At 43.0% G+C, this 26,895-nt stretch overlaps 1 protein-coding gene across 6 annotated transcripts in view; it reads left to right on the forward strand.

Moving 5' to 3' along the window:
- Positions 1–26,895, forward strand: part of cdh13 (cadherin 13, H-cadherin (heart)) — a 237,492-nt gene that overhangs the window by 96,516 nt on the left and 114,081 nt on the right. For 5 of the 6 annotated variants that reach the window (XM_044123866.1, XM_044123869.1, XM_044123868.1 and 2 more), the window contains exons 4-6: positions 1,514–1,627; positions 11,805–11,810; positions 12,059–12,211. In XM_044123866.1, coding sequence (XP_043979801.1) covers positions 1,514–1,627; positions 11,805–11,810; positions 12,059–12,211 — 273 coding nt within the window. Of the gene's footprint in view, positions 1–1,305; positions 1,396–1,513; positions 1,628–11,804; positions 11,811–12,058; positions 12,212–26,895 lie in introns of those variants that run through there. The other variant, XM_044123871.1, reaches the window with a different exon arrangement.

Below are 26,895 nucleotides of genomic sequence, written 5' to 3' on the forward strand. Positions count from 1 at the left end.
ATAAAGATGAAATCAAGTCTTCTTGCTATAAATGCATCAAATAGCAGAATGTACTTAAAGGCACCGTCAGATTGAGGTTAGCCGGGTATGCTAGCACATAAATATAAATATTCCCTTGGATTAAACCCTGCCACCTCTGCCTTGCTCCATTGTTCATTTTATGTGTTGTTATTAAAAACTGTGATGATCAGAAAACTGTAGGAAATGCCTTCAGCCTAGAATTTAATCTCAACAGTTTGTTGTTTTTCTGCTGGGATGTTGCTGAATGTTTCCAACCATAAAACAGTTTCTATGTTCAATAAAGTCAAACTCAATATCTGGTCTCAGTCTTTATTACAGTTTTTTCTGTAATATTCTGAGGTTTCTGCCATCCAGGTTCTGATGTTGCTGTTTTATTAAAAAGCATTTTAATGCTGGTCTGAATCTGAATTATTGAAACACATTGTGAACGTTTGAATATTTTGTGTTTGTTGGGATGGAAGGTGAAACAGAGGGAGTTACTTTTTTACTTCATGTTTGATGATCATCTGATCATCTGGAGATTTACAGGTTGAGCTGCTCTGACCAAACTTTACTTGATTCTTCATCGGTGCAGACAGAGAGTCTACATTGTGTCAAATGGTTGGGTTAGAGTGTTGGAGTGTGTGCAGGATGCTGATTGATTATTTATCTGATCGATTGGTAGAAACTCAGCATGTTTACAGTCGATCTAAATGACTCTACAGCCTGGAAACTAAAACATTAGCAGTAATATTAACTACTGGATCCTCTCTGGGTTTAATGTGGATCAGTCTCATATGTAGCCATTAAACAATCGGAGTCCTAACTGTTTCCACTTAAGATACTCTGCAGTTGTTTTAGCACAAACATCTGAGTCAGAAAACGTAAAACTGGAGAGTCCAGAGGCTCTGTGTGCAGCCGGGATTCAGCCGGCCGCTTTTCTGCGTGTCGGCTGTAATTTTCATCAATTTTCATCAATATCCAGGCGGAAGGCTCCCAGCGTCTCCCTGGTTCTGCCGGAGCAGAGCAACATTAGACTCTAAAATACTTCTTTGTTTACAGCAGCAGGAGGGAGGAAAATGAAACGAGATTATGCGTTTTATGTTTTCCAAGATCGAAGCAACATTTCAGAACGACTCCATCTGCTTGAATAATGCAACCGCTTTACTAAAAACGTGTCATCTCTCATGGCTTTATTTTAGCCTCTAGTTTAGCTGTTTGCTGTTTTTCTCTGCTGTTGTTATTTTACACAGCAGCTGAATGCAGGATTAAGTATGAATTTAGTTTCAGAGAGCTGCTGTGAGGCTGATTTCATGTTTACTGTGAGTCTGTATGAGAAGCTGCTTCCTTCATGGCGGTTCGACGTTCACCAACTTCTGGGACATTAAAGTGAAAGTGAACAAAGCTGCCGTTTGTTCGGGTTTGGGGTGAATTACAGGGGATGTTGTAGGGTTAGAGGTAGTTTACAGCAGAGCAGGTTGGGACTTGATGAGATGCTGTGTTTGTGTTGCAGGAGGTTCTGGGCCTCGACCTGAAGCCACCGTACCGATCGAAGAGAGCGCTGCTCATCCCGCCGATGATCGTCACTGAGAACCAGAGGGCTCCGTTTCCCAGGCTCATCGGCAAGGTAACAAACACTCGCTGTCCTCTGGGAGGATTTAATATTGGACCTGAGACGAGCTCAGCTGGGGCAGTAAAGTTTACCGCAGTAAAGATGGCCGCCGTCTCTGGATGGACTGTAGAGTTGCTGAGAGCAGGAAGCTCATAAAGCTAACGGCTAACAGCAGCGGCCTTTAGTGGAGCTGCAGCTTCCGACCCGGTTCCGACCCGGTTCTGTTTGGCCGTGGAGTCGGACCAGCAGTGGTCGGTTGGGATGTGATGCGTTCACTGACTGCTTCCATCACTTCATTATCATCATTTTCAGCCGCAGTTCAGATTCACCGCTGAGTTTTGACTCTTGTTGGATAAAATGTGACGTTCAGACGGCGACGCTTCGGAAACTGTCAGATATGATTCAGTTTCACATCTGAAGAGGAACAAATCGGATCTATCGGATCAGTTCAGACTGATGTGAAAAAGTCAGATAGATAAGATTAATAAATCTTTATTGTATGAGTCGCAGTCACTGTTTAAAGGCCTGCACTCTGTTGTCGCTTTATTCCATAAATTATTGACCTCAAGTCAAATTCGTTTGTTTTGGGGTTGAAATTAACAGGATAAATGTCACATTAATGTGAAAAAAGTTAGAAAGTTATTGTGATTTCATGTTTTTAGATCACAGAAACGGAGGCGTGTCTGTTTAGTCGGTAAGCTGGATGGAGACAGCTTACTCTCCACTAATTTAGTTTTTAAACATCCAGAGCAAGAAGATGACAAACCATAATGAAGAGGCAGCTGTGGAGGAGCAGAGAGTTTAGCAGCAGCTGGCTGCGTTGCCGTGTTGAAGCCGTTCATTCAGGGGAGAAGAGAACCGAACTGGAGCCGTTAGTCTGGGAACAAATCAACCAAACTCAGACAGGATGTCACCAGAAACCAGAGCCGCCAAATATTTATTACATTAAATATCACCAGCAGAAACACTCATGTCCTTCATAAAAATACCAGCTGCTATTAAATGCAGGATCACAAACATTAAATTTTACCTGCTTCAATTTTCATAGAATCAGATTTTAGATTCCAGTTGATTTCCTGAACTCTGTCATGTTCACAGGATTTAACTTTATATCTCAATATGAGCAAAAGAAAAACAAAGTTCATGAAACTGTAATATGTTACAAACAGTAGGAAAACTTTACATTAATATAAAATTAAATTAAATTAATATAAAAGGGATTTTACTGATAGAGGTTGGAGGCAAATTTATCACGTTGAGTTTAAACTCAGCGATTTTAAACTTGTGTGAAAGCTGCAGCAAAGCTGTTTGAATTTTATTTGTGATACTTCTTCATGGTCAGTATTTTATTTTATATAAAAATGTTCATATTGACCGTTTTTCATACAGGTACAAACAAGAGGTTGTTTGTTTCAGTGGAGGCGGAAAAACTTTCAGAAATGTCACATTGTTTGCTCTCTACTCTGAATTATTATGATTTAAAACGTCTCTAAACAAATTTTACAACAAAAGTTATAAATTATGATTTTCTGATATTAAAAACTTCACAGAAAACTGTCCGCTTCCAGTAGAGTGCATTATGTTTTTAGAAAAAGACAGTCAAATACATTTTGAGTTATTATTGTCCTTGTAACTAGATGCATTATAGTTAATAAAGGTCGAAGTCGGAGTTCCAGCAAGTCCTGCTGCACAGTTTGCATTAGGACAAGTTTACGGCTTTTTAAACATCATTATTTGGAATTTATCATAACAATAAATCAAAATGGTATCATGATAAGACATTTATCACAAACGATGCGATAAATGATACAATGAACGATACGATAAACGGTACGATGAGCGATACAATAAATGCCCGCCACTAACCTTTGGTTCATAAGAACTGGAACATAGATCCATTTCTGCAGCTGTACAGTTGTGGTGATTCATCTGATGGGTTGAAGCTCCTGGTTCTGAATCCCAGAACCCGGTCCGACCCCATTCCAAACTCGGCACCGTTGGGTTTGCCTGCTCTCCCGCTGCGTTCTCTCTGGGTACTCCAGCTTCCTCCCACGCCCCAGACTCATGACGTCAGGTCAGACGGCTGCTGCAGCGACGGAGGAATTACCGTTACTCTGAATTCACTCCAAACTGAACCTGCAGCCGTTTTGGTCACCGACAGACGGTCTGCTGGCTCCAACATCTGAAGAAACCCACGCTCGCCCGTCTCCTGACGGATAATTGGACCCTAGGGAGCGTGACCCGGCCCGGAGTCTGACTCTGTGGCTCAGGCTGATGCGGTTCCGCTCAGTGAGGTCTCAGTGAGGCGAGCGAATGCCTGCAGATATCAGGTAATGAAGGACGGTGGACTGACTTCATCTGGCATGCATCTTCTCTGTCCTCAGGGGAAGTTTTGGGGAATTTATGCAGATTTGTAGTCTGGTAAACTGGAGGTGGATATAGAGTCAGGAGACCCAGTGGAATGTAAATCATGTCTGTGGGCTCAGTGGCAGCAGCAGCAGCAGCAGCAGCAGCTATGGGCCATTTGGTGCATGTACATGTTCCTCCCAGGCTGCAGCAGCTCATCCTGTACAAGATACTTCATATTCTCCCCCATCACTTATTCCTGCTTCTTAACACTTTCCATTTGCAAATTTGATTACCTTTTCATCCTTTGTTCTTCCGTCCTTCTCCTCTCCCTCCACACACAGCCTTGCATGAGGAGGCGGGATAATGGCGGCTGTTTCACCCGTAGAAAGCTATATGTTTGCCACTTGGCAAAATTGATTTTCCACACCAATAGTTTTCCCTCTTCTCACACAACGTACCACTTCCATATGGCAGCATTCATTTTTCATCCTCTCTTCTCTTCAGGATATAAGCAGTTTGAAGGAAGGGTGAGCCCAGATTGCAGGAGCTCCGATTTGACATGTATGGCTGTGTGCATATATAACTGCACTAAAGCAGGCTCTGTGTGTGTGTGTGTGTGTGTGTGTGTGTGTGTGTGTGTGCTGGAAGGAGGAAGGTGGGCCGGCTGTCAGTGCAGCTCACTGGGGAAGGGTAAGAACCTTGTTGTTTGTGTCACGCCTCCTGCTAGCTGTGGAATTGTTTTGATGCAGAGGTCTGTGCGCGGCCGTCCCTCCGGGCCTGAAACCTCACAACATCTCACACAGCAGCTGGAGCGTGCAATGAGACTGATATGCTGAAATGTTCCCACTTCAGCCTCTGCTAATTGGAAGATCTTAGAACTCAGAGACAGAAATCAGTCATAGCTCAAGCAGCTGAAATGTTTCTTCCTGGGATGTTTGTGGGGTAAAGCTGAGCGTAAAGCCGCTCCACCCTCAGCGCTGCTGCGTCTCGACTGAAGGAAGACGGAAACACACACCAGTCATCTGGGTGAAATAGATGTGCTATAAATAATAACAACACCGATTTCACTCGGGAAATTAACAGTTTTAGTTTAGCAGCAGCAAAATCATGAGTGTGAAATATTAGACCAAACTTCCTCCGTCCCTGACGAGGCTAACATAAAGGTAATAAAGCTGTAGAGATGCATGCTGGGTAATTTGGGATCTTTAAATGACTCATTAGGTTGTAAATTGGTTTCTTATTGACGTGTTTATCAGCTCAGTGACTGTTTGGATTCTCTTTAACCTCTTGGACATTCGTCTGGGGAAGCAGGGAAAATGTTTGTGTGTAACAATAATTTATCCTTTTAACTTTTAAATGTTGCAAAGGTTTGATTTTACAGAAATGTTTAACTGACAAAGCCAGGAAATAAATTCAGTAGCAACAAAACAAGAATGAGATTTACAGCCTGATATAAATCTCATTATTCAGCTTCAGATCTCGTTATTTTGAGATTTATGTTTGATTGTCGTCTGGATCAGAGAGAAACTCTTTAGCTGTTAAAGACTCGATGGTCAGTCAGAGCAGCGGATCGAAGCACTTCAACTGTTTCTCCAGGACTCATTTCCTACTTCTGGAAACATTGAAATCATTTTCTGTAGGAGCACACGGGTCGGCCTGGATCCAGATTCTGCTCTTCTCTGGTTTGGGTCGTTTTCCCGTCCAAAATGTCTCCATATCACCAAGCTGAGCGTCAGTGAAAGAACGTCTGTCCTTAAATATGCGCTAAACTGTAACAATAGAGCAATAAGACAATATTCTTTGTACCGTGTTGCATCAGAGTATGCTTTGCAAGCCAGCTGGCCTGGACCAGGTCCGACTGGGTCCGCTTCACACGGACCGGGTGAAGTTCTGTTTTGGAGAGCAGTGAGGGCCTGGTTTGGTTTGCAGCTAAAGCAGTAATGGGAGGAATCTTCCTTCCCAGTTGGAGCGCTGGATGTTCCCTGCATGTTCTCTGGATGTTCCCTGGATATTCCCTGCATGTTCCCTGGCTGTTCCCTGCATTTTCCCTGGATGTTCTCTGGATGTTCCCTGCATTTTCTCTGGATGTTCCCTGCATGTTCTCTGGATGTTCCCTGCATGTTCCCTGGCTGTTCCCTGCATGTTCCCTGCATTTTCCCTGGATGTTCTCTGGATGTTCCCTGCATTTTCTCTGGATGTTCCCTGCATGTTCCCTGCATGTTCCCTGGCTGTTCCCTGCATGTTCCCTGCATTTTCCCTGGATGTTCCCTGGCTGTTCCCTGCATGTTCCCTGGCTGTTCCCTGCATGTTCCCTGCATTTTCCCTGGATGTTCTCTGGATGTTCCCTGCATTTTCTCTGGATGTTCCCTGCATGTTCTCTGGATGTTCCCTGCATGTTCCCTGGCTGTTCCCTGCATGTTCCCTGCATTTTCCCTGGATGTTCTCTGGATGTTCCCTGCATTTTCTCTGGATGTTCCCTGCATGTTCCCTGGATGTTCCCTGCATGTTCCCTGGCTGTTCCCTGCATGTTCCCTGGCTGTTCCCTGCATGTTCCCTGCATTTTCCCTGGATGTTCCCTGGCTGTTCCCTGCATGTTCCCTGGCTGTTCCCTGCATGTTCCCTGCATTTTCCCTGGATGTTCTCTGGATGTTCCCTGCATTTTCTCTGGATGTTCCCTGCATGTTCTCTGGATGTTCCCTGCATGTTCTCTGGATGTTCCCTGCATGTTCCCTGCATCTCCCCTGCATGTTCCCTGCATCTCCCCTGCATGTTCCCTGCATGTTCTCTGGATGTTCCCTGGATGTTCCCTGGATGTTCCCTGCATGTTCTCTGGATGTTCCCTGGATGTTCCCTGCATGTTCCCTGCATCTCCCCTGCATGTTCCCTGCATGTTCTCTGGATGTTCCCTGCATGTTCCCTGCATCTCCCCTGCATGTTCCCTGCATCTCCCCTGCATGTTCCCTGCATGTTCTCTGGATGTTCCCTGGATGTTCCCTGCATGTTCTCTGGATGTTCCCTGCATGTTCCCTGCATCTCCCCTGCATGTTCCCTGCATGTTCTCTGGATGTTCCCTGGATGTTCCCTGCATGTTCTCTGGATGTTCCCTGCATGTTCTCTGGATGTTCCCTGCATGTTGCCTGCATTTTCCCTGGATGTTCCCTGGTTCTCCCTGTTAGACCTTTAAACGTCTGGTCTGGTTCTATCGGGTTTTCTGGATCATTTGTTCCCGTTGAGCTCGTTGCCGTCGGAGACGTTCAACATCAGAGCTTCACCAAAGACAAGAACGATAGAAAGCAGGCAGCCTGCGGCCCTCATCATTTAGTCTAATTGATTCTCTTAATTATCTTGGGAAAACTGTCTCACACACACACACACACACACACACACACGGTCTGTCATGAAACATGCCTGTTAGACGGGATCACTGGCTGAATGTTGTCATAACTAGTTGATCTGAATTATGTTTAAATGCTGCAGCAGCATCTCTCTCTCAGTTAGTGAATCTGTTCTGGTTCTCTTTGTTCTGAAGCCATTTTAACCCCCAGCCAGCTTTGATTGGACCAGAATAAAGTAGCTGATGGTAAGCAGAGGTCAGTCTGACCAATCAGAGCCGGTTAATTAGCCCCTTTATTTCCTGTTGTTTCCTGTTAACACTCCGGTCCGACCCTTCAGAACCGGATCTGTTTGGCCCACCCTTCTGGCAGGAGGGTGGAGTGGACTGGCAGGACAATCAGGCAGAGCGCTGTCCAAGCAGAGCCGGCCCTAACACACACACACACACACACACACACACACACACACACACACACACACACCAGCAGGTCCCAGGAGTCCGTTTTGCAGCCACTGATTGTCATTAGCTGCTGGTTGTTTGACCTTGATAGGGATGAAAGAAGCCCCATCCAGGGAGAGTACTGTGTACTGTCACACACACACACACCCACACACACACACACACACACACACGCACACACACACACACACACACACACACAGAGGATCTGAAGCCGTGTCATTTCTCCTCAAACACTACAAGGGATACTCAGGTGTTTTTATGAGGTAATGATTCTGTTTGCTGATGTCAGATTTTCAGGTTTTGCTTCATATTGTTGAACGTTTGTATCCATGACATACAGCAGCTTTTATTTTTCCGAGTTTCTTCTTGACTCCAGACCGAAGCGCTGACGGTGTGAGGCGTTGTCCGGCTTTTTCTGCTGCATTGCTGCTGCTTCTCTGAGGTGTTGCTGTGGCAGAGCTTCGCCACACCTCCTGCCATCTTCCTGCAGGAGGCTGAGCTTCACAGGCTTTCATTGCGCTCGGCTGGTAATGAGAGCTGATGGAAAGAGGTGAGATTCTCCCATCAGTCCTCCCACACACGCAGGGGAAGACAAACCCACTGGGTGCAGGTTTCTGCCCTCATCAGAGTGTGAGTGAGTGTGCAGTCTGGTGATCAGTCCTCCACCCTGCAGAGTGGGAACTTCTCCTGACACTTCACTTCCTCCTCTGGTGAACTGGCTCCGTCTTTAGCTCTGATCTTCCACACTTCCTGTCTCCTCCATCTACTTCCTGCTGGAGGTTCACTCCTGTCTTCCCCCTGAAATGGTTCAACTCCTCCCTGCTTTGTTCATTTCGTAACGTTTCAACTCAGATTGTTCTAATTGGAAGAAATTATGTGCAATAATTTTAACCCAGAACTGAGAGTGCTGCTGAGTTTCACTGTTTTAAAGGCTGTTAGCAGCTGATGTCTGTTGCAGTTACTCCTGTTGTTGTTTGACTTTTTAAATAGTTTCTCAATTGTTTTATTTTACAATATTAATTCTTTTGCACTTTCATATGTTTCTATTTGTAGTATTGATATTTATTATCTCAGCTGGAGCAGCTTGTCAGTGAATAAGCAGTTTCCCCTCAGGGATCAATAAAGTCTATTCTATTCTGTTCTAGAGCTACGCTGGTCACTTTGACTATATTCACACAGTGAGTATAGATGCTAAAATTAGTTATTTATTTGTTATTTTGTTTTAATCTGATTTTTTGTTTTTGCATGGTCGTTCATGCTGATAAAATACTAATAGGTCTGATCTGTGTGTGAACGGTTTACGAGCCCAAAGCGTCCTGCGTGTGCAGAAGAAGATGGTGGACGTCGCAGCGCGGCGCTCTGTTTAGGAAGGAATACTGTGATCTTCTTCTCATTATTGTTTCCATTCAGATTTACCGTCTGATTTCTCCTGGCGTAGGATCATGACGCGTGTCTGACCTCAGTTATAAAAAGGTTGGATAAGATGTGACATGAGCGTTCTGACTGCAGACGCTTTGAAAACCATCGGATGTGATTTAGTGTTTCTCCTCTCAGCCGTCTCTCTACTTCCTGCTGAGAGGGGAAACGTTGACCACAACAGGAGTGGGAAGAGAGTGATATCTCCAGGAAGCTGGCTTTGCTCAGAGGAAGTTCTGCTCTTTTTTCTTTTTCTCTCTTTTTAAAAGGCAACAAGCCAAGCAGAGGAAGTGTGTAAGAGAGAGGAGGGAAAAGATGAATTGGGAGAGACGAGTGGAAGTTTTGCAGAAGGTTGGAATGGAAATATTAGAGAGCTGAAGCAGCGGGGGGCCTGAAAGGCGGCAGGGGGATGGAGCCGGGCGTGGAGATAACTGCCAGAGCGCTCTGAGTGTCTCAGCGTTGTCTGACACGGCCTGTAAAGCTGCAGCTTCATGTCCCATGCTCTTTCAAGTGGGGAGCAGAAAGGCCTTCGTTTCAGCTGCTGTCCCATTGAAGTGTGCTCTCATTAAAGCCAACCTCACGCCTCCCTGTGATGCTGCGGTGCGCTGCAGCGGGTCGTTTAGATGCTTGACTCAGAGCGGCGGCGCTGAGGTCACCGCTAACCCTGCTGGGAGCTCAGGCTGCTGGAAACATGACGAGTCTGAGAGGACAGACGGGAAATGCACAAAACATAAGAGCTGGTTTGTTTCTGCATATGATCAGAAACACCTGGGCTGGTATCTGGGCGGAGGAAACATTAAAGTTTCTCAGCTACATTTGTTCTGTAGCGTTGTGCTGTTTAGGCCTAGAAATGAAAGTTATCAGAGTCATTTTAATTATCACCTTTATCGTCTCTTCCAGCCTTTTTCTCTTTCTGATGACACTGAATGAAAAACGGCTGAACTCACTTCTCTCCACTCATCCTCCCTTCCTCATTTCCTTACTGACATCTCCACTTCACAACAGGTAGAATCGTCGGCCATCTTCAAAACCTGAGAGGCCGCACACTAACCCTCAGAAAGTCCTAGGTGTATCGGGTTCGATCGGGTTGGATCGGATTGGATTGTGTTCAACCGGATTGGATCTGGTTCATTAGGGTTCGATCGGGTTGGATTGGGTTCATTAGGGTTCGATCGGGTTGGATCGGGTTCATTAGGGTTGGATTGGGTTCGATCGGGTTCATTAGGGTTCGATCGGGTTGGATCGGGTTCATTAGGGTTGGATCGGGTTCATTAGGGTTCGATCGGGTTGGATCGGGTTCATTAGGGTTGGATTGGGTTCATTAGGGTTCGATCGGGTTGGATCGGGTTCATTAGGGTTCGATCGGGTTGGATCGGGTTCATTAGGGTTCATTAGGGTTGGATCGGGTTCATTAGGGTTGGATTGGGTTCATTAGGGTTGGATCGGGTTCATTAGGGTTGGATCGGGTTGGATCGGGTTCATGCCGTGTGTCCAGCTACTCGGCACTAGCAACACATCCCACATGAACCGATTTCTCTCACCAGTTTCCGACAGAAAGTCCCATGTAGAGCCATCGTGTCTCACAGGAATTCAGAGTGAAGGAACACGTGAAGACGTGGACGCAGCCGCGATGGTTTGTCAGCTTATTTTAAGCCATAAAAGATGCAACACAAAGAAAAGGAGTTGGATAAAACTGCAGCAGCAAATCCGCTCCAACTCCTCCCCTCGTCATTTCTGTGGATATTTTTTGCATGAAATGTTTTACAAACGTTAATGTTGTTTCCACGTATCATCTCTGATGTCTGCTGGACTTCGGGTTTCGCCGTGTCAGCTGTTTGGGGAAAACCACAGGCTGCAGCGATAAACTGGCCGATCCAACATGTTGAAAGTGCCGGATTTAGATCGGAGCGGTCCCGATATTCTACCCACTGGACCCGATCAGCCGCAAGATCGTCAAAAATATCATGTTGTTTGACTTTGGCTCAACTGTTGCATCAGGATGCGTCCAACTTCTCTCCATAAATCTAATGATTATTATATAGGGCAGTGTAGCATACAGACTTGATAACCTGCACTGTTTTGGTTAAATGTAGTTTTTATTTGTTATGTGGTTTAGTTTTTATTCAGGTCCATTTTTGTTAATGGAGACTGAGAGTCCATTTTATTTTAGTTTTTGGTTGTAAAGTGCATCTGTCTTTGCTTGCATTGTTCTTTCATTATCATTAATCAGTTTAAAATGCTCTTTAAACAATATTATCGTTTATCACAATAATGTTTGAGACAATACGTGTTTGTGACAGGCCTGGTGCTGTTAGTGGTTTTCATTCTGGTAGAAACTTTCCTCACATGATCGCGTCTCTTTTACCTTCAGCCAAGGGGGGATGAATTAGTTTTCAGGTTTTATTTGTCATGATTGTTCATTTGTTTGGTCTCTCAGAAATCGCAGTGAACATGTGGAATATTGTTGCTGTATTGATCAGTATCGTCTCCTGATGAGTTTTGAATGGTTTTTATTTTTCGTCATTTGGTCGTGTCTGTTGACCTGGATGCTAACTTTCTCTCTTTGTGTCTCTGCTTTTCTCACCTCCTGACCCGGCCGATGGAAACCGGCGACTCTGCTGGAAACCACAGTCTCATGTGAGTCTCTGCCTCTACTGTAACACACACACCATAATCCAGCAGATTAAGCCACAGGAAGCTCAGTTTACCAAGAGCTTCCTGTGCTCCTTTCATCAACATTCAACTCAAACATGATTAACTTTTGGTTGTTTTAATGGAAGACAGCAGCCTGATTGTAAATGATGTTGGAAAGAGGTTTATGGATGTTCCAGCTGCTGATACCTGGGTGTGTGTGTGTGTGTGTGTGTGTGTGTGTGTGTGTTCAGGTAATTTTGACAGAGAAGCCAGTGCACCATATCTTCCGACTGACAGGCCCCGGCGCTGACCAATATCCCAAAGGTCTTTTCACCATTGACATAGACACAGGAGACGTGTCAGTCAGCCGCTCACTGGACCGAGAGGCCATCGACTCCTACCAGGTCAGTGTGTGTGTGTGTGTGTGTGTGTGTGTGTGTGTGTGTGTGTGTGTGTGCGTGTGTGTGCGTGTGTGTGTGCTCGTCCTGTTTGTTGGGATGTTCTTTCTGCTCTTTCTGCCCACTGATTCTTTGACAAGTGTCAGTTTCTTTGTTCGTTATGTTGCTGCTTTGTTCACCAGTTATTTGCTTTCCAACTCTGAGAATTTATTCATGAGAATTTGCGGGCCGTTGATTTTTATCATGTGAAGGGAGAAGAAAACTTGTTATGGAGGAGTTTGTGAAAGTGCCCATTGATTTGCAGCCACACAATCCAAATATTGGCGGTTCTGTGTGGGGAAGAAAAGGACTGATCCTATCAGAAATAGGTGATTTATTCCTTGTCAGACGCAGAGGATAGGCTGTTTTAGAGGCCTGCTGGGACTTGTGCCTGTATGGCTGTGTGTCTAATAAAGGCATTACTCTGGAAGAAAGAGAGAGAGATAAGGTGAGAGAGAGTCTGCTTTTCAAGCTGCCAATTGACCTTATCTTGTTCTGAGGAATCTGCTGTGACTCAGGACATCCAGCTGCTGATAAGCTAAGTGGATATTGTAAAAACTGAAATAAGTCTGTCTGTAAATAGCAGCAGATGTGAGGAGATGAACAGCTGTTCATCATCTTCTCTTCATTACTTTTCCAATATGGCTGCCGGTAGTAAGGATTAGGCTCGCGTCCTCTTGCATATCTCAGTCTGATGAAGCCTCCAGGAATAAATTCACCTGTTCGCACATGAAAATGCAATGACATTAAAATACATACCAGCACAAATCCATGCATACAAATCTATAGTTAAACTCACAGCAGATTCTAAAAATGACTAGAAATGAAATAAAACTTATTAAACTGCATCAGACTGGATCCCTCAGAAACCATAAGGAAGAATCAGGTTTTTTTCACAGCGGCGGTCGGGGCGCCGAGGCGTCCGCCATGTTTCTTATTAAACAGGTTAAGTAGACAGGAAATGTAAAAATATTACTGGGTCATTATATGCTGCAGGAAAACATCACCAGTGCAACAATATTTAAAGCCACAACTAGTCTGTGAGTTTAATCTGTTCACAAATACAAATGAATAAACTGTAATTCTAACTGATTGTTTTCAGGTTGGCCAGTTAATCTCCTCCCTCCTCCCAGATTAAATCAACCCAGAAGCTGTTAGAGCTGCTGATGTTTTAGCAGCAAGAGGGGCCCCTAAGTCAGATTCTGCCCCAGGCCTCATGCAGCCTTGGACCGGCCCTGCAGGATGAGTTCAATCTGCTGCTCTGATGCAGAGATGAGCAACAAACTGAGATTTAATTCAATGATGTGGCTTCAGCAGCTCTAACATTTCTGTCTGTTGAGTTTTAATAAGAGTCACAGAAACTGTTTTGGTTGTTGGAGTTTTAAAGGACGAGTTTCTCTGATCTCTGCGCTTGATTAACTCTGTCTGACATTTGGTGTGGTTTGGTTAATTCGTGTAACGCTGGGCAGCGAGTTGAGATGTTCATAGAGCTGCTCAATCCAGAGCTAACGCGCAAGTGTTATGGGAACGAAGGCTGGCCAGGATCAGTCTAAAGTCTAGAAAACAAATTTAAAGACAAACTAAAGTCCAAGTAAACTTTTTCATTTGGTTGTTAAATGACTGTAAAGATCTGATTTATGAATCTGTTATGTATCAAATTGGGCTCCTTCAGTTTATCTGATGCACTGAAAGCAGAATATAAGTGAAAAGTGTCAAATCGAACGATTCCTGTTACTGAGGCTCGTGTCTCATCTGTGAACACATGAATATCAGGATGAACACATGAATCTCAGGATGAACACATGAAACACAGGATGAACACATGAAACACAGGATGAACACATGAATCGCAGGATGAACACATGAAACGCAGGATGAACACATGAATCGCAGGATGAACACATGAATTGCAGGATGAACACATGAAACGCAAGATGAACACATGAATCGCAGGATGAACACATGAAACGCAGGATGAACACATGAATCTCAGGATGAACACATGAATCTCAGGATGAACACATGAATCTCAGGATGAACACATGAATATCAGGATGAACACATGAATATCAGGATGAACACATGAAACGCAGGATGAACACATGAATCGCAGGATGAACACATGAATCGCAGGATGAACACATGAATCGCAGGATGAACACATGAAACGCAGGATGAACACATGAATCGCAGGATGAACACATGAAACGCAGGATGAACACATGAATCTCAGGATGAACACATGAATATCAGGATGAACACATGAATATCAGGATGAACACATGAATCTCAGGATGAACACATGAATCTCAGGATGAACACATGAAACACAGGATGAACACAGGATGAACACATGAATATCAGGATGAACACATGAATCTCAGGATGAACACATGAAACACAGGATGAACACAGGATGAACACATGAATATCAGGATGAACACATGAATCTCAGGATGAACACATGAAACACAGGATGAACACATGAATCTCAGGATGAACACATGAATATCAGGATGAACACATGAATATCAGGATGAACACATGAAACACAGGATGAACACAGGATGAACACATGAATATCAGGATGAACACATGAATCTCAGGATGAACACATGAAACACAGGATGAACACATGAATATCAGGATGAACACATGAATCTCAGGATGAACACATGAATCTCAGGATGAACACATGAAACACATGAATCTCAGGATGAACACATGAATCTCAGGATGAACACATGAAACACAGGATGAACACATGAATATCAGGATGAACACATGAATCTCAGGATGAACACATGAATCTCAGGATGCGATATGTTGCTACAGGCCTGGATTGAGCAGATATTTCATGTCTGCCAGATGTGAATAAATGAGTTTGACATTTTTCAGTTGAATGGGTTTTATTACATGAGTCATTAAACTAATGACCACGACCATCACAGAGGAAATGTTGTATTTGTCATTTTCTCCTGACTTAAAAGCAACCAGCTTCTTTCATGCACATTTTCATTCTTATGAAATTATGATGATCAAAGGTGCCAGAAACACCCAGAGCTGCTCTAAATAAAAACTAACGGACAATAAAAGTAAAAATCTGATGTTTTGTAAAGATCTGAGCTGTGTGGATTTTTACCTTTGTTTTATCAGGACAAAAATAACAAATGAATAAACTGTAATTCTAACTGATTGTTTTCAGGTTGGCCAGTTAATCTCCTCCCTCCTCCCAGATTAAATCAACCCAGAAGCTGTTAGAGCTGCTGATGTTTTAGCAGCAAGAGGGGCCCCTAAGTCAGATTCTGCCCCAGGCCTCATGCAGCCTTGGACCGGCCCTGCAGGATGAGTTCAATCTGCTGCTCTGATGCAGAGATGAGCAACAAACTGAGATTTAATTCAATGATGTGGCTTCAGCAGCTCTAACATTTCTGTCTGTTGAGTTTTAATAAGAGTCACAGAAACTGTTTTGGTTGTTGGAGTTTTAAAGGACGAGTTTCTCTGATCTCTGCGCTGATTAACTCTGTCTGACATTTGGTGTGGTTTGGTGCTTCGTGTAACGCTGGGCAGCGAGTTGAGATGTTCACATAGAGCTGCTCAACCAGAGCTAACGCGGCGCGGTTATGGGAACGAAGGCTGGCCAGGATCAGTCTAAAGTCTAGAAAACAAATTTAAAGACAAACTAAAGTCCAAGTAAACTTTTTCATTTGGTTGTTAAATGACTGTAAAGATCTGATTTATGAATCTGTTATGTATCAAATTGGGCTCCTTCAGTTTATCTGATGCACTGAAAGCAGAGTTTAAGTGAAAAGTGTCAAATCGAACGATTCCTGTTACTGAGGCTCGTGTCTCATCTGTGAACACATGAATATCAGGATGAACACATGAAACACAGGATGAACACATGAAACACAGGATGAACACATGAATCTCAGGATGAACACATGAAACGCAGGATGAACACATGAAACGCAGGATGAACACATGAAACGCAGGATGAACACATGAAACGCAGGATGAACACATGAAACGCAGGATGAACACATGAATGCATGGGATGAACACATGAAGCGCAGGGATGAACACATGAAGCATGGGATGAACACATGAATGCATGGGATGAACACATGAAGCATGGGATGAACACATGAAGCATGGGATGAACACATGAAGCATGGGATGAACACATGAATCGCAGGGATGAACACATGAATCGATGGGATGAACACATGAATCATGGGATGAACACATGAATCGAGGATGAACACATGAATCATGGGATGAACACATGAAACGCAGGATGAACACATGAATATGGGATGAACACATGAATCATGGGATGAACACATGAAGCATGGGATGAACACATGAAACGCAGGGATGAACACATGAAACGCAGGATGAACACATGAATCATGGGATGAACACATGAAACATGCAGGATGAACACACATGAATCATGGGATGAACACATGAATCGCAGGATGACCACATTAATCGCAGGATGAACACATGAATCGCAGGATGAACACATGAAACGCAAGATGAACACATGAATCGCAGGATGAACACATGAAACGCAGGATGAACACATGAAACGCAGGATGAACACATGAAACGCAGGATGAACACATGAAACGCAGGATGAACACATGAAACGCAGGATGAACACATGAATCGCAGGATGAACACATGAATCGCAGGATGAACACATGAATATCAGGATGAACACATGAAACACAGGATGAACACAGGATGAACACATGAATATCAGGATGAACACATGAATCTCAGGATGAACACATGAAACACAGGATGAACACATGAATATCAGGATGAACACATGAATCTCAGGATGAACACATGAAACACAGGATGAACACATGAATCTCAGGATGAACACATGAATCTCAGGATGAACACATGAAACACAGGATGAACACATGAATCTCAGGATGAACACATGAATCTCAGGATGAACACATGAAACACAGGATGAACACATGAATATCAGGATGAACACATGAATCTCAGGATGAACACATGAATCTCAGGATGCGTTGCGGTTGCTACAGGCCTGGATTGAGCAGATATTTCATGTCTGCCAGATGTGAATAAATGAGTTTGACATTTTTCAGTTGAATGGGTTTTATTACATGAGTCATTAAACTAATGACCACGACCATCACAGAGGAAATGTTGCATTTGTCATTTTCTCCTGACTTAAAAGCAACCAGCTTCTTTCATGCACATTTTCATTCTTATGAAATTATGATGATCAAAGGTGCCAGAAACACCCAGCGCTGCTCTAAATAAAAACTAACGGACAATAAAAGTAAAAATCTGATGTTTTGTAAAGATCTGAGCTGTGTGGATTTTTACCTTTGTTTTATCAGGACTGTACAAAAATAACAAATAGAAAACAATGGAAACAATTTTTGTTTGTTTAGTCAAAAATATGCACATTTGATCCCCCTTTACTCTGAAACCCCTAAATAAAACAAAGTACCAAGCTGGTGTGATCCCATATGTTCATAATTTAATGTGAACAGTCAGAATCATTTACATAATTAGTTAATTTTGCTGCAGAATAAAAACTGACACAGTTCAACTCTGAACCAGCAGGAAGCAGATAGATGGAAATCTGCTGCATTTTATTTTTGTGAATTTTGTCACGCTCTTTTGGCTTAATTAGCAGAACTATTAATTTAGTTTGGATAAATATTCAGTCCTGGACTCCAGAAGACGATCCGTCAGGGAGGGTTCAGCCATCGCGGTCCAAACGGGTCGGCCTCCTCTTCAGGGAACCATCCTGAAAAAACAGGAAGAAAACTCAGAAATAAATCCTTACTGTGTAAAAACTAAAAACAAGATGCACTCAAATCACTCCAGCTGCTTTTAATGTGTGAATCCATAATTCTTCTAAGTTCCTGTATGTCCGTGTTGCTGCAGCGTATGCGGTTACCATGACAACGGCAATAAAGAGGGATTTAACTCGGCTCTTAGTTCCTCAGGGAGAATCTGCTTTCATCTTGTAATTTGCCTGCATCTCTATGTTGGATGCTGGTCGTTATTATTATTACTATTATTATTATTATTATTATTATTGATATTATTGTTGATATTATTGTTGTTGTTATTATTATTATTTTCCAGAAAAATATTGTTTATATGAAGCCTCATTGATTCAAGTGGTAAAGAAAAGAGGATGGATGGATGGATGCTGGATGGATGCTGGATGGATGGATGATGGATGGATGATGGATGGATGGATGGATGATGGATGGATGGATGGATGCTGGATGATGGATGGATGGATGATGGATGGATGGATGATGGATGATGGATGGATGCTGGATGGATGGATGATGGATGGATGCCTGATGGATGGATGATGGATGGATGATGGATGGATGGATGATGGATGGATGATGGATGGATGGATGATGGATGGATGCTGGATGGATGGATGATGGATGGATGCTGGATGGATGGATGATGGATGGATGATGGATGGATGCTGGATGGATGGATGATGGATGGATGATGGATGGATGGATGATGGATGGATGATGGATGGATGATGGATGATGGATGGATGATGGATGGATGATGGATGGATGGATGATGGATGGATGATGGATGGATGGATGATGGATGGATGATGGATGGATGCTGGATGGATGGATGATGGATGGATGGATGCTGGATGATGGATGGATGCTGGATGGATGCTGGCTCTGCTCTCTCTGAACGTTCCTCCTTTATTCTCATTTATCATTAATATTTTCTGCCTCTAATTATACTGGGAGAGTTTTGGAAACATTTTTCTGGCTGCAGTGTTTCCAGAGTGAGACGTTATCATGTTCATATTTCCACGCAGCCCTGAATGCCTCTCAGGGTGTCCCCCTCTGTCTGTGGACAGTGAACCATAAAATATTCAGAGTTTGATTAAAACTGCCTTCACTTCAAAGGCCTTGATTCAAACTAAAGTGCTCGTGTTTTTAATCTTAAAAATGTATAATTAATAATTCGACAGTTATTTTTGCGATGTAATTCAAAGTGTCCTGGCAACACGAGCAACGCTGTGAAACTTGAATGACTGCAGAAAAACCCTGCAGGATGGAGGAGTTTTTCTTCTTCTCCTGCTCTAAAACCGCCACGCTCTCGCTGCTGATGCCTCCGCCGCAGGAAGTTTAAATTGATGAACTCCATGACGGCGTTTGGTCTGAGCCTCTGCTGGGCTTCACTGATTTACCTGCAAGCAGAAGACGGAGCTTGAACTGAAGCGCCAGGTAACTGAGTGCTAACTCAGGGCTAACTGAGGGCTAATTGAGAGCTAGCTGAGGGCTAATTGAGAGCTAGCTGAGGGCTAATTGAGAGCTAGCTGATGGCTTTTCTTGCTAACTGACTGACAGCTGCTGATTGGTGTGGCGTGTTGATGATGTCAGATCCTGTCTTGGTTTAATGACCTCAGTCACTCAGTCATGGGATTTCCTGCTCTGTCTGGACTTTTAGTCAACCAGTTTCTCTTTGTATTGAAATGCTGAGACGAGACATTTGGACCAAAAAGAACGATGAGGTTACTAAATTTAAGCATCACTGTGTAACGCAGTTTTACACTGTTATGATCATTTATAGTGGAAATCAAATTGTAACCAAATTTTGATGAACTGCTAAATTAAAAGCTGCAGAATTAGAAGGTTTCCTTTCCTAACAAACCTCCTTTGTTGTCTTTGTTTAATTTTGTCTGATTGTGTTAGATTTTTTTAATAAAGAATATTAATGAAGCATTTCCTGATGCAGACAGAGGTTTCTCCTTTACTCTGCTCATGCAGCTCCTCTCATCCAGACACCAAACAATACGAAATACTTATAACAAAATTAATTTTTACGTAAACCCCCTCTGGTTTTGAGAAAGCTCATTTTAATGGTTGAGTTTTTGAATCTCCTAAATGCAGCGGTTGGCGTTTTAAAAGTAGAGTTTGGAATTCCAGTTGCTGGAAATCTGCTGCTAGTAAAGAGCAAACTAAGCAGAACTCAGGAAAGGTCCATTTAGGCAAAGCAGAGCTGAAAGCAGGAGCTGGGCAGCAAACACACCAACTCCTCAAACACTGAAACATTTACAGTGAAGGATCAGCTGGGCCTCACGCTCAGAGATTTAATGTCAGACATTATTTTCCTATTAGGCTCAATTAGTGTGAGAATGAATGTTAATGAGATGTAAAGCAGAGCGAGGAAGCAAGGAGGCGCTCTGAGTGGTGGGGGGCGAGCTTGTTTACACAGGTAGAGGATGACCCGCAGCATCACAGGTCACCGCCGTACCGGGTGGGGAGGCGTCTCTGTCACGCTGGCATTTAGCTCTAATAATAAAGCATAACTCAACTATACAGCATTAATGTTTATGAATCCATATAAAGTCTCAAACTCCACCTGAAGCCCGACGGCTTCGTCTAAAAACCCCAAAGGTTTCAACATTTGGTAAATTTTCTGGTGATTTTGCTGCTGTGCTGCAGAGCTCATTGTTTCATCGGCGCCTTGCAGATGAAACGGATCCGTCCTTTGATGGCACATCTAACGGGCTCCATACTCCATTCTATATTCTGTCAGTCAGCCGGAGAACAATGACAAGGAAACGGCTTAAAACAGCCAAGAACCGAGAAGAATCAATCTCAAGTTTTGAAAGGAGTTGAAAAGGAAGGAGCTGTGAATTGACAGCTGTTTTAAAATTTAGATTTTTAGATATCCTGGCTTTCAAAGGAGCAGAGTACGGTCCCCTCAAAGCAGGGCTGTTATGTTTGGGTGCCAAGCAAAAAGTAACACCAGGGATTTCTTTTTTCACCTGGATTTATTTATTGTTCATGCAGGAGGAAAATGTTGTGGTTCTTTAGCAGATCACATCTATAACTTTTAAAGATCTGAGGCCTGCAGGTCTGGTTATAGGAAGAAGCTCAAACATTGAAAAGATTTTCAAGTTTAGCATTGAGATGCTATTTTTAGGCTAGCATAGCCTAGCCGATAAGCTAACTGCTTTTAGCACAAGTTGAAGACAAAGCAGATTTATGGGCGTATCAGAAACATGTCAGTACAGAGGGAACTGAAGAGTTTTGTACATAAAACAATAAAATAATAATTTATGTAATTAATTGATTTAAATTGATGCAGTAAAGATCTGGTCCTTTAAATAAGATCTAAACTATTTATTGAAATACTAAACTGTCCTACAAAACCTTTCAGTGTCCAAAACTAACAGATGAGATCTGGATTAAATACATCATTAAATATCACACAGCAGTAGAACAGGAAAAGATCTCTGCTTGGTATAAAATCAGCAGAGACGACGTGGAAAGCAAATAGTTCAGTTTTAGGCTGAAGTAAATGGATCCTCCAGAATAAGTTTCTCCATATTCATAATAAAGTTTCTCCATATTTTCTGGGTGTCTCATCTGAGCCTTTAATCTCTGAATATTCATTGCAGCTGCATGCATTTGCTCTCATTTGCTATACATTGATTCTAATGAAATCCAGATAATATCCCCCAATCCCTCACATGCACTAGAAATGTGCCAGTTTAAGCATTACAGGGCATGTTTGGATGGATTAGTATTAAAATTCATAACAGTGTGAGCAACAAATTGCTCCAAGCTTTTCATTTGGCCAGAACTCTGAACAAACAATTCTCCTAATTGTTTGGTGTGTTTGCAGGATTTGTGCCTGATGCCCTGCAGGCTAACCTGCAGACTGAACGGTTTTATCTGCGGAGCTTTTGGGAACTTGATTAATCTGTCGTGGTTCTGCAGGTGGAACAGCTGCAGAACATTTGACCTCAGGACCAAGTCCAGTTTCTGAGATGAGACAATAAATCAACACAACAGGCCAGTGCTGAAGACTGCTGGTGGATGACAGCCTGGCCTTTATGACATGCTAACAGCTCAACGTCTGGCTAGTGGAGACAATATTCCACATGATCAGGACCTGGATGACATCATCAGCTGTTTGCAGCTGTGCTAATCGTCCTCCTTTGCTTTTGCTGCACCTCTGAGTGGAGTTGTGAAATAATGGTTTGAACTTCCTCTTCTCCCTGCATCCATGAAGCATCCTTTTCAAGTCTGCTGGGATTTGGGGTCAAAGTTGAAGTGTTATTTGAGCTTTTCAGATGCTAATCTTAGCAACTATCTGAAAATAACAAAAAGTTAAGAATAAAAATCCTTCCAGCTGCTCAGCATCCGGAACCAGAGGGAATGATTGTCCAAACAGCCACGATTCAATCAGGAAGCAGAAAAAGATTCAATCGGAACCAACAGAGCTGCTCCGCCGCCACCATGAGTCCAGCTCTGCAGCTGCGCTAAAGATTTCTCCTGAGACTCATCAGACCAACAGAAGCTAAACAGGAAGTCACGTCCAGCGTTTGGTCTGCAGGAAAACATGCTGAAGGAACACCGATTCTCCAGTCTGAAGGTTTCTTCATTTATAAGGGGAGGTGTGTGTGTGTGTGTGTGTGTGTGTGTGTGTGTGTGTGTGTGCGTGCATGCGTGTGTGTGTGTGTGTGTGTGAGAGAGATTCTTATGAGCCTGAAGCCTGGACAGGTGAGTCCAGCTGTCCAAATCGCACACCTGTTTTCCGCCTGGTTGGACACTAATTTCCTGGGCTTTGGAGAGCAGGATGTAGCAGGATGTGGTGTGTGTGGGCTCTAGATAAAAGACTCACACACACACACACACCCTCTGTGATTACACACTGGGGCTGCGAGAGCCACTTCCGCTCAGAGCAGACTAACTGGTTTGGGTAGGAAAACACGGGGACTCTTCTGCTCTTCGCTGATCAAACCTGGTCTGATTCTTTTCTCGGTGACGTTTTCAGACGGGAAGGAAACACGTTTACATGCACAACAGGGAGAGTCCAGTCTGAACACAACGTATTTTCACGTGTTGGGAATGAACCGAGTAATTTCAGTCATCAGTTTGGGTTCAACCAGAGACCAGGAGGAGAAGGATGGTTTTCTAAATAATTACAGATATTTTCTTTCTTTTCTCCTCCTGCTGAACTTTGTTTTTAACCTCATCGACTTGTTTTGATCTCATTTTGTTGGTGGATTAGTCTTGTGTTCATGTTACGGTAGAAGCTGCCCTCCACCGTATCAGGTACTCTCATCCAGCCGCAGTGCTGGATAACCTGATTAGCTGCTGAGTGCCTGTTGCAGAGCAGCAGCCATTATGCTGCTAATTCAGCCTGTTTGCTGCTGCTGAGGTGATGCAGCCACCGGCCGTTTTTCAGCCGCTTTCACATGAAGCACAAACACACCATGTTGTATTCCTACATGGCTGAGTCTGAACCGCCGAAACTGGAACTGAAGGCAGGGTTTTTTATGGAGCAGAAAAAGTATTCCACACAAAATTAAAGGAGAAAAATGAAGGTAACAACCAGAGCTTTGAAAAACCACAGAAAGACAAAATATAATAAAACCTCTAAGCAGCAGATGAGTGGGACTTTCTGCACGTCTCAGGTTTTCAGGGAGTTTGTTTCAGAAACTGTTTTAACTTTAAAACTGAATATAAAGCAATAAATGTTAGAAATGAGACGTGTGTCTTAGAAAGACTAAAATAACCAAAGAGCATAAAACTAATAATAATACAATGAATTCCAGAGGAAACTCAGTTTATTGTTCTGGTTTTTCTTCAATTCTGTGATTAAAAACAATTCTATTAATTTACACTTATTAAAAACGTTTGAATGACCAACATGATGAGGACGAACTTCAGCCCAGTTTTCCTTCAGGGCGAAGTGATGGACCAGAGGTGTGTGTGTGTGGGTGTGTGTGTGTGTGTGTGTGTGTGCTTTATGCCTTGTGAGGCTTTGTGTCACTTTCAGGGTCTTTCAAAGTTCACACACAGGATTATTTTTATCTCTCTACATGCCTGGCTAAAATATAAATATCCTGACAATTTTATATTTTTACCTTCGGTTCACCTGCTGATATTACTTTGCATTTCTTACTGACTTTCTGTTCATATAAATGTTTGAATAGGAGCTAGGATTTATATTGATATTCTGTAATTTGGTAGTCATAGAAAAATTCCTTTTGATGTAATGAAAACCATTTTGAATGTGTGACTCTGGGATTAGAGACATTAAAATGAAATCTACATCCCAGTAATCCAAGACAAGAATGTCATTTTCCTTTATGTGTTTTAGTGAATTTATGCTGATTTGGGGTTTTTGAATCAATAATGTTGCTGCAGAAGAAAGTAAACTGTGGATAACAAAAATCAAGATTGGGACACGAGAGAATCGGCAAATAGACGAGGAGATATTAAAAATTAATGTACAGTCTGCATATAGAACAGAATAGAATAGAATTCAACTTTATTGTCGTCACAAGTACAAGTAACAAAATGTAGTTTGCATCTATCCAGAAGTTCTATACAGGATATAGATATTTATTTACAGGTGTACAAGAATAAATATAAATATAAATATGGGAGCTATATGCACAGACTATACAGATTATACAGATTATAAGAATGTTAGAAAATGGATTATAAATGTATTAGTGGGTTTATAATACAAGATAAATAATGGCAGATAAGATTTACAGATTGTATATGTGTGTGAGGAGAACAGTCCATGGTGTGTGTGTGTGTGTGTGTGTGTGTGTGTGTGAGGATAGTCCATGTGTTATTGTTGTATGAGAGGATGGAGTACAGTCCATATAGTTTATGTTTTATGTCAGGAGGCGTTCAAAAGCATAACAGCTGTGGGAAAGAAGCTGTTCTAGTCCTGGTGGTTCTGGTCCGTGTGGTTCTGGTTCTGGTGGTTCTGGTTCCTCAGGGTCCTCATGAAGAAGAGGTGCTGATGCACTTTCTTGATGAGTTTGGAGCAGCTGTTCGTCCAGGTCAGGTCCTTGGAGATGTGGACTCCCAGGAACTTAAAGGTGTCCACACGCTGCACCACTGTCCCCTTAGTGTGGACGGGTGGATGTAGGTCAGCGTTCCTCCTGAAGTCCACGATAAGCTCCTTGGTCTTCTCGGGGTTCAGCTGCAGGTTGTTTTTGTCCCACCACTCAGCCAGACGGTCTACCTCCTCCCTGTAAACGGCCTCATCATCATCTCTGATGAGGCCGAACACCGTGGTGTCGTCTGCAAACTTGATGATGGCGTTCGAGCCGTGGACAGGTCTGCAGTCGTAGGTGAAGAGGGAGTAGAGGAAGGGACTCATCACACAGCCTTGTGGCCCTCCGGTGTTTATGATGATGGTGGATGAGAAATGGTTGTCCAGCCGGACATGTTGAGGTCGACTGGTCAGGAAGTCGAGCAACCAGTGGCACATGAGTGAACTGATGCCGAGGTCTGTGAGTTTGGTAATGAGTTGTGATGGGATGACAGTGTTGAATGTTGAACTAAAATCTAAGAACAGCAGTCTGGTGTAAGTGTTCTTGTTGTCCAGGTGAGAAAGGACAGAGTGCTAGGACCAGCCGCTCCAAGCACTTGGTAATGATGGGGGTAAGGGCTACTGGGCGGTAGTCATAAAACACAAATGTACTAAACATGCTGCACCAGCCAAACAGAGCAGTACAGTTTTTCAGGAATAAGCTGTCATATGTTGGTAAATTATAAAAATACTGAGGAAAATATAAAATACTTTCAAGGTTCATCTTCACATAATCGTCATCATCATCATAACAGAGAAAAACGTTCTACAATGTAGAGTGGCAACAATTTTATCAGATATTTTAATTCAGATAGTATACTTGAAGCAAACTCTCCAGCCTTGAGTCTCTATTTTATGAGTTTATGCAGTTTTTCTTCCTCATGTTTCCAGATGAAGAGGAGAGGATGAGGAGCAGAAAACCTGATGGAAAAACGCAGAAGGCTCCAAGTTTAGGTCCTGAAATATGAACTTTTTCTACAGTTAGCCGAGTTAGCTTAGCATAAGAGCAGAATGTCAGCTAGAGTGACCCAATGTCCTCTTTTCTCGGACATGTTCACATATTTTAATGGTTCTTTTGTGAGACTACTGGATTTTATTTGTATTATTATTATTACCGTATTTTTCGGACAATAAGCTGTTACTTTTCTCCCACATTTTGAACCAGGCGGCTTACAGCGTTTCTGGGGATTTTTCTTCAACCACCAGGGGGCTCTTCAGCAGGAAGTGAATCATTGGAAGTCAAAATTAGAAATCAAAGAAGAAAGAGCTGATTTTCATTTAGAATAAACTCATGCTAGCAGCAGGCACGACGGAGAAATGTTTTCAAACTCATTTCCCTCATCATGGAAACCACAGGAAGAAAAAGACGCCGCTTTAAAGTTGAAGGTTGTCGATCTGTCAGGACAGGAGGGACAAACTGGGCGAGAACGGATCCCTGGTTCGGCTTTGGAGACGCAGGGCTGATTTATTAAGGACGCTCCCTCTTTATGTATGTACGTTTCCAGTTTTTTAAAAAAGTGTGTAGGTGCGGTTTATAGTGAGGTGATCTTTGGTTCGGAAAATACGGAATATAATTTCATCTGGATGCAGCAGATTTGACCAGGTTAAGTTAAAAGGTGAGCTGTTGCAGCTTAATTTTCTTAACCACAGAAGAGAAATTATTAGAGATGCACTAATATGAATGTTTGAGGCAGTAACAATATCTGGTACTTATACTGCTGAGA

Source organism: Gambusia affinis, linkage group LG08 (genome assembly GCF_019740435.1).
Source record: "Gambusia affinis linkage group LG08, SWU_Gaff_1.0, whole genome shotgun sequence".
NCBI lineage: Eukaryota > Metazoa > Chordata > Actinopteri > Cyprinodontiformes > Poeciliidae > Gambusia > Gambusia affinis.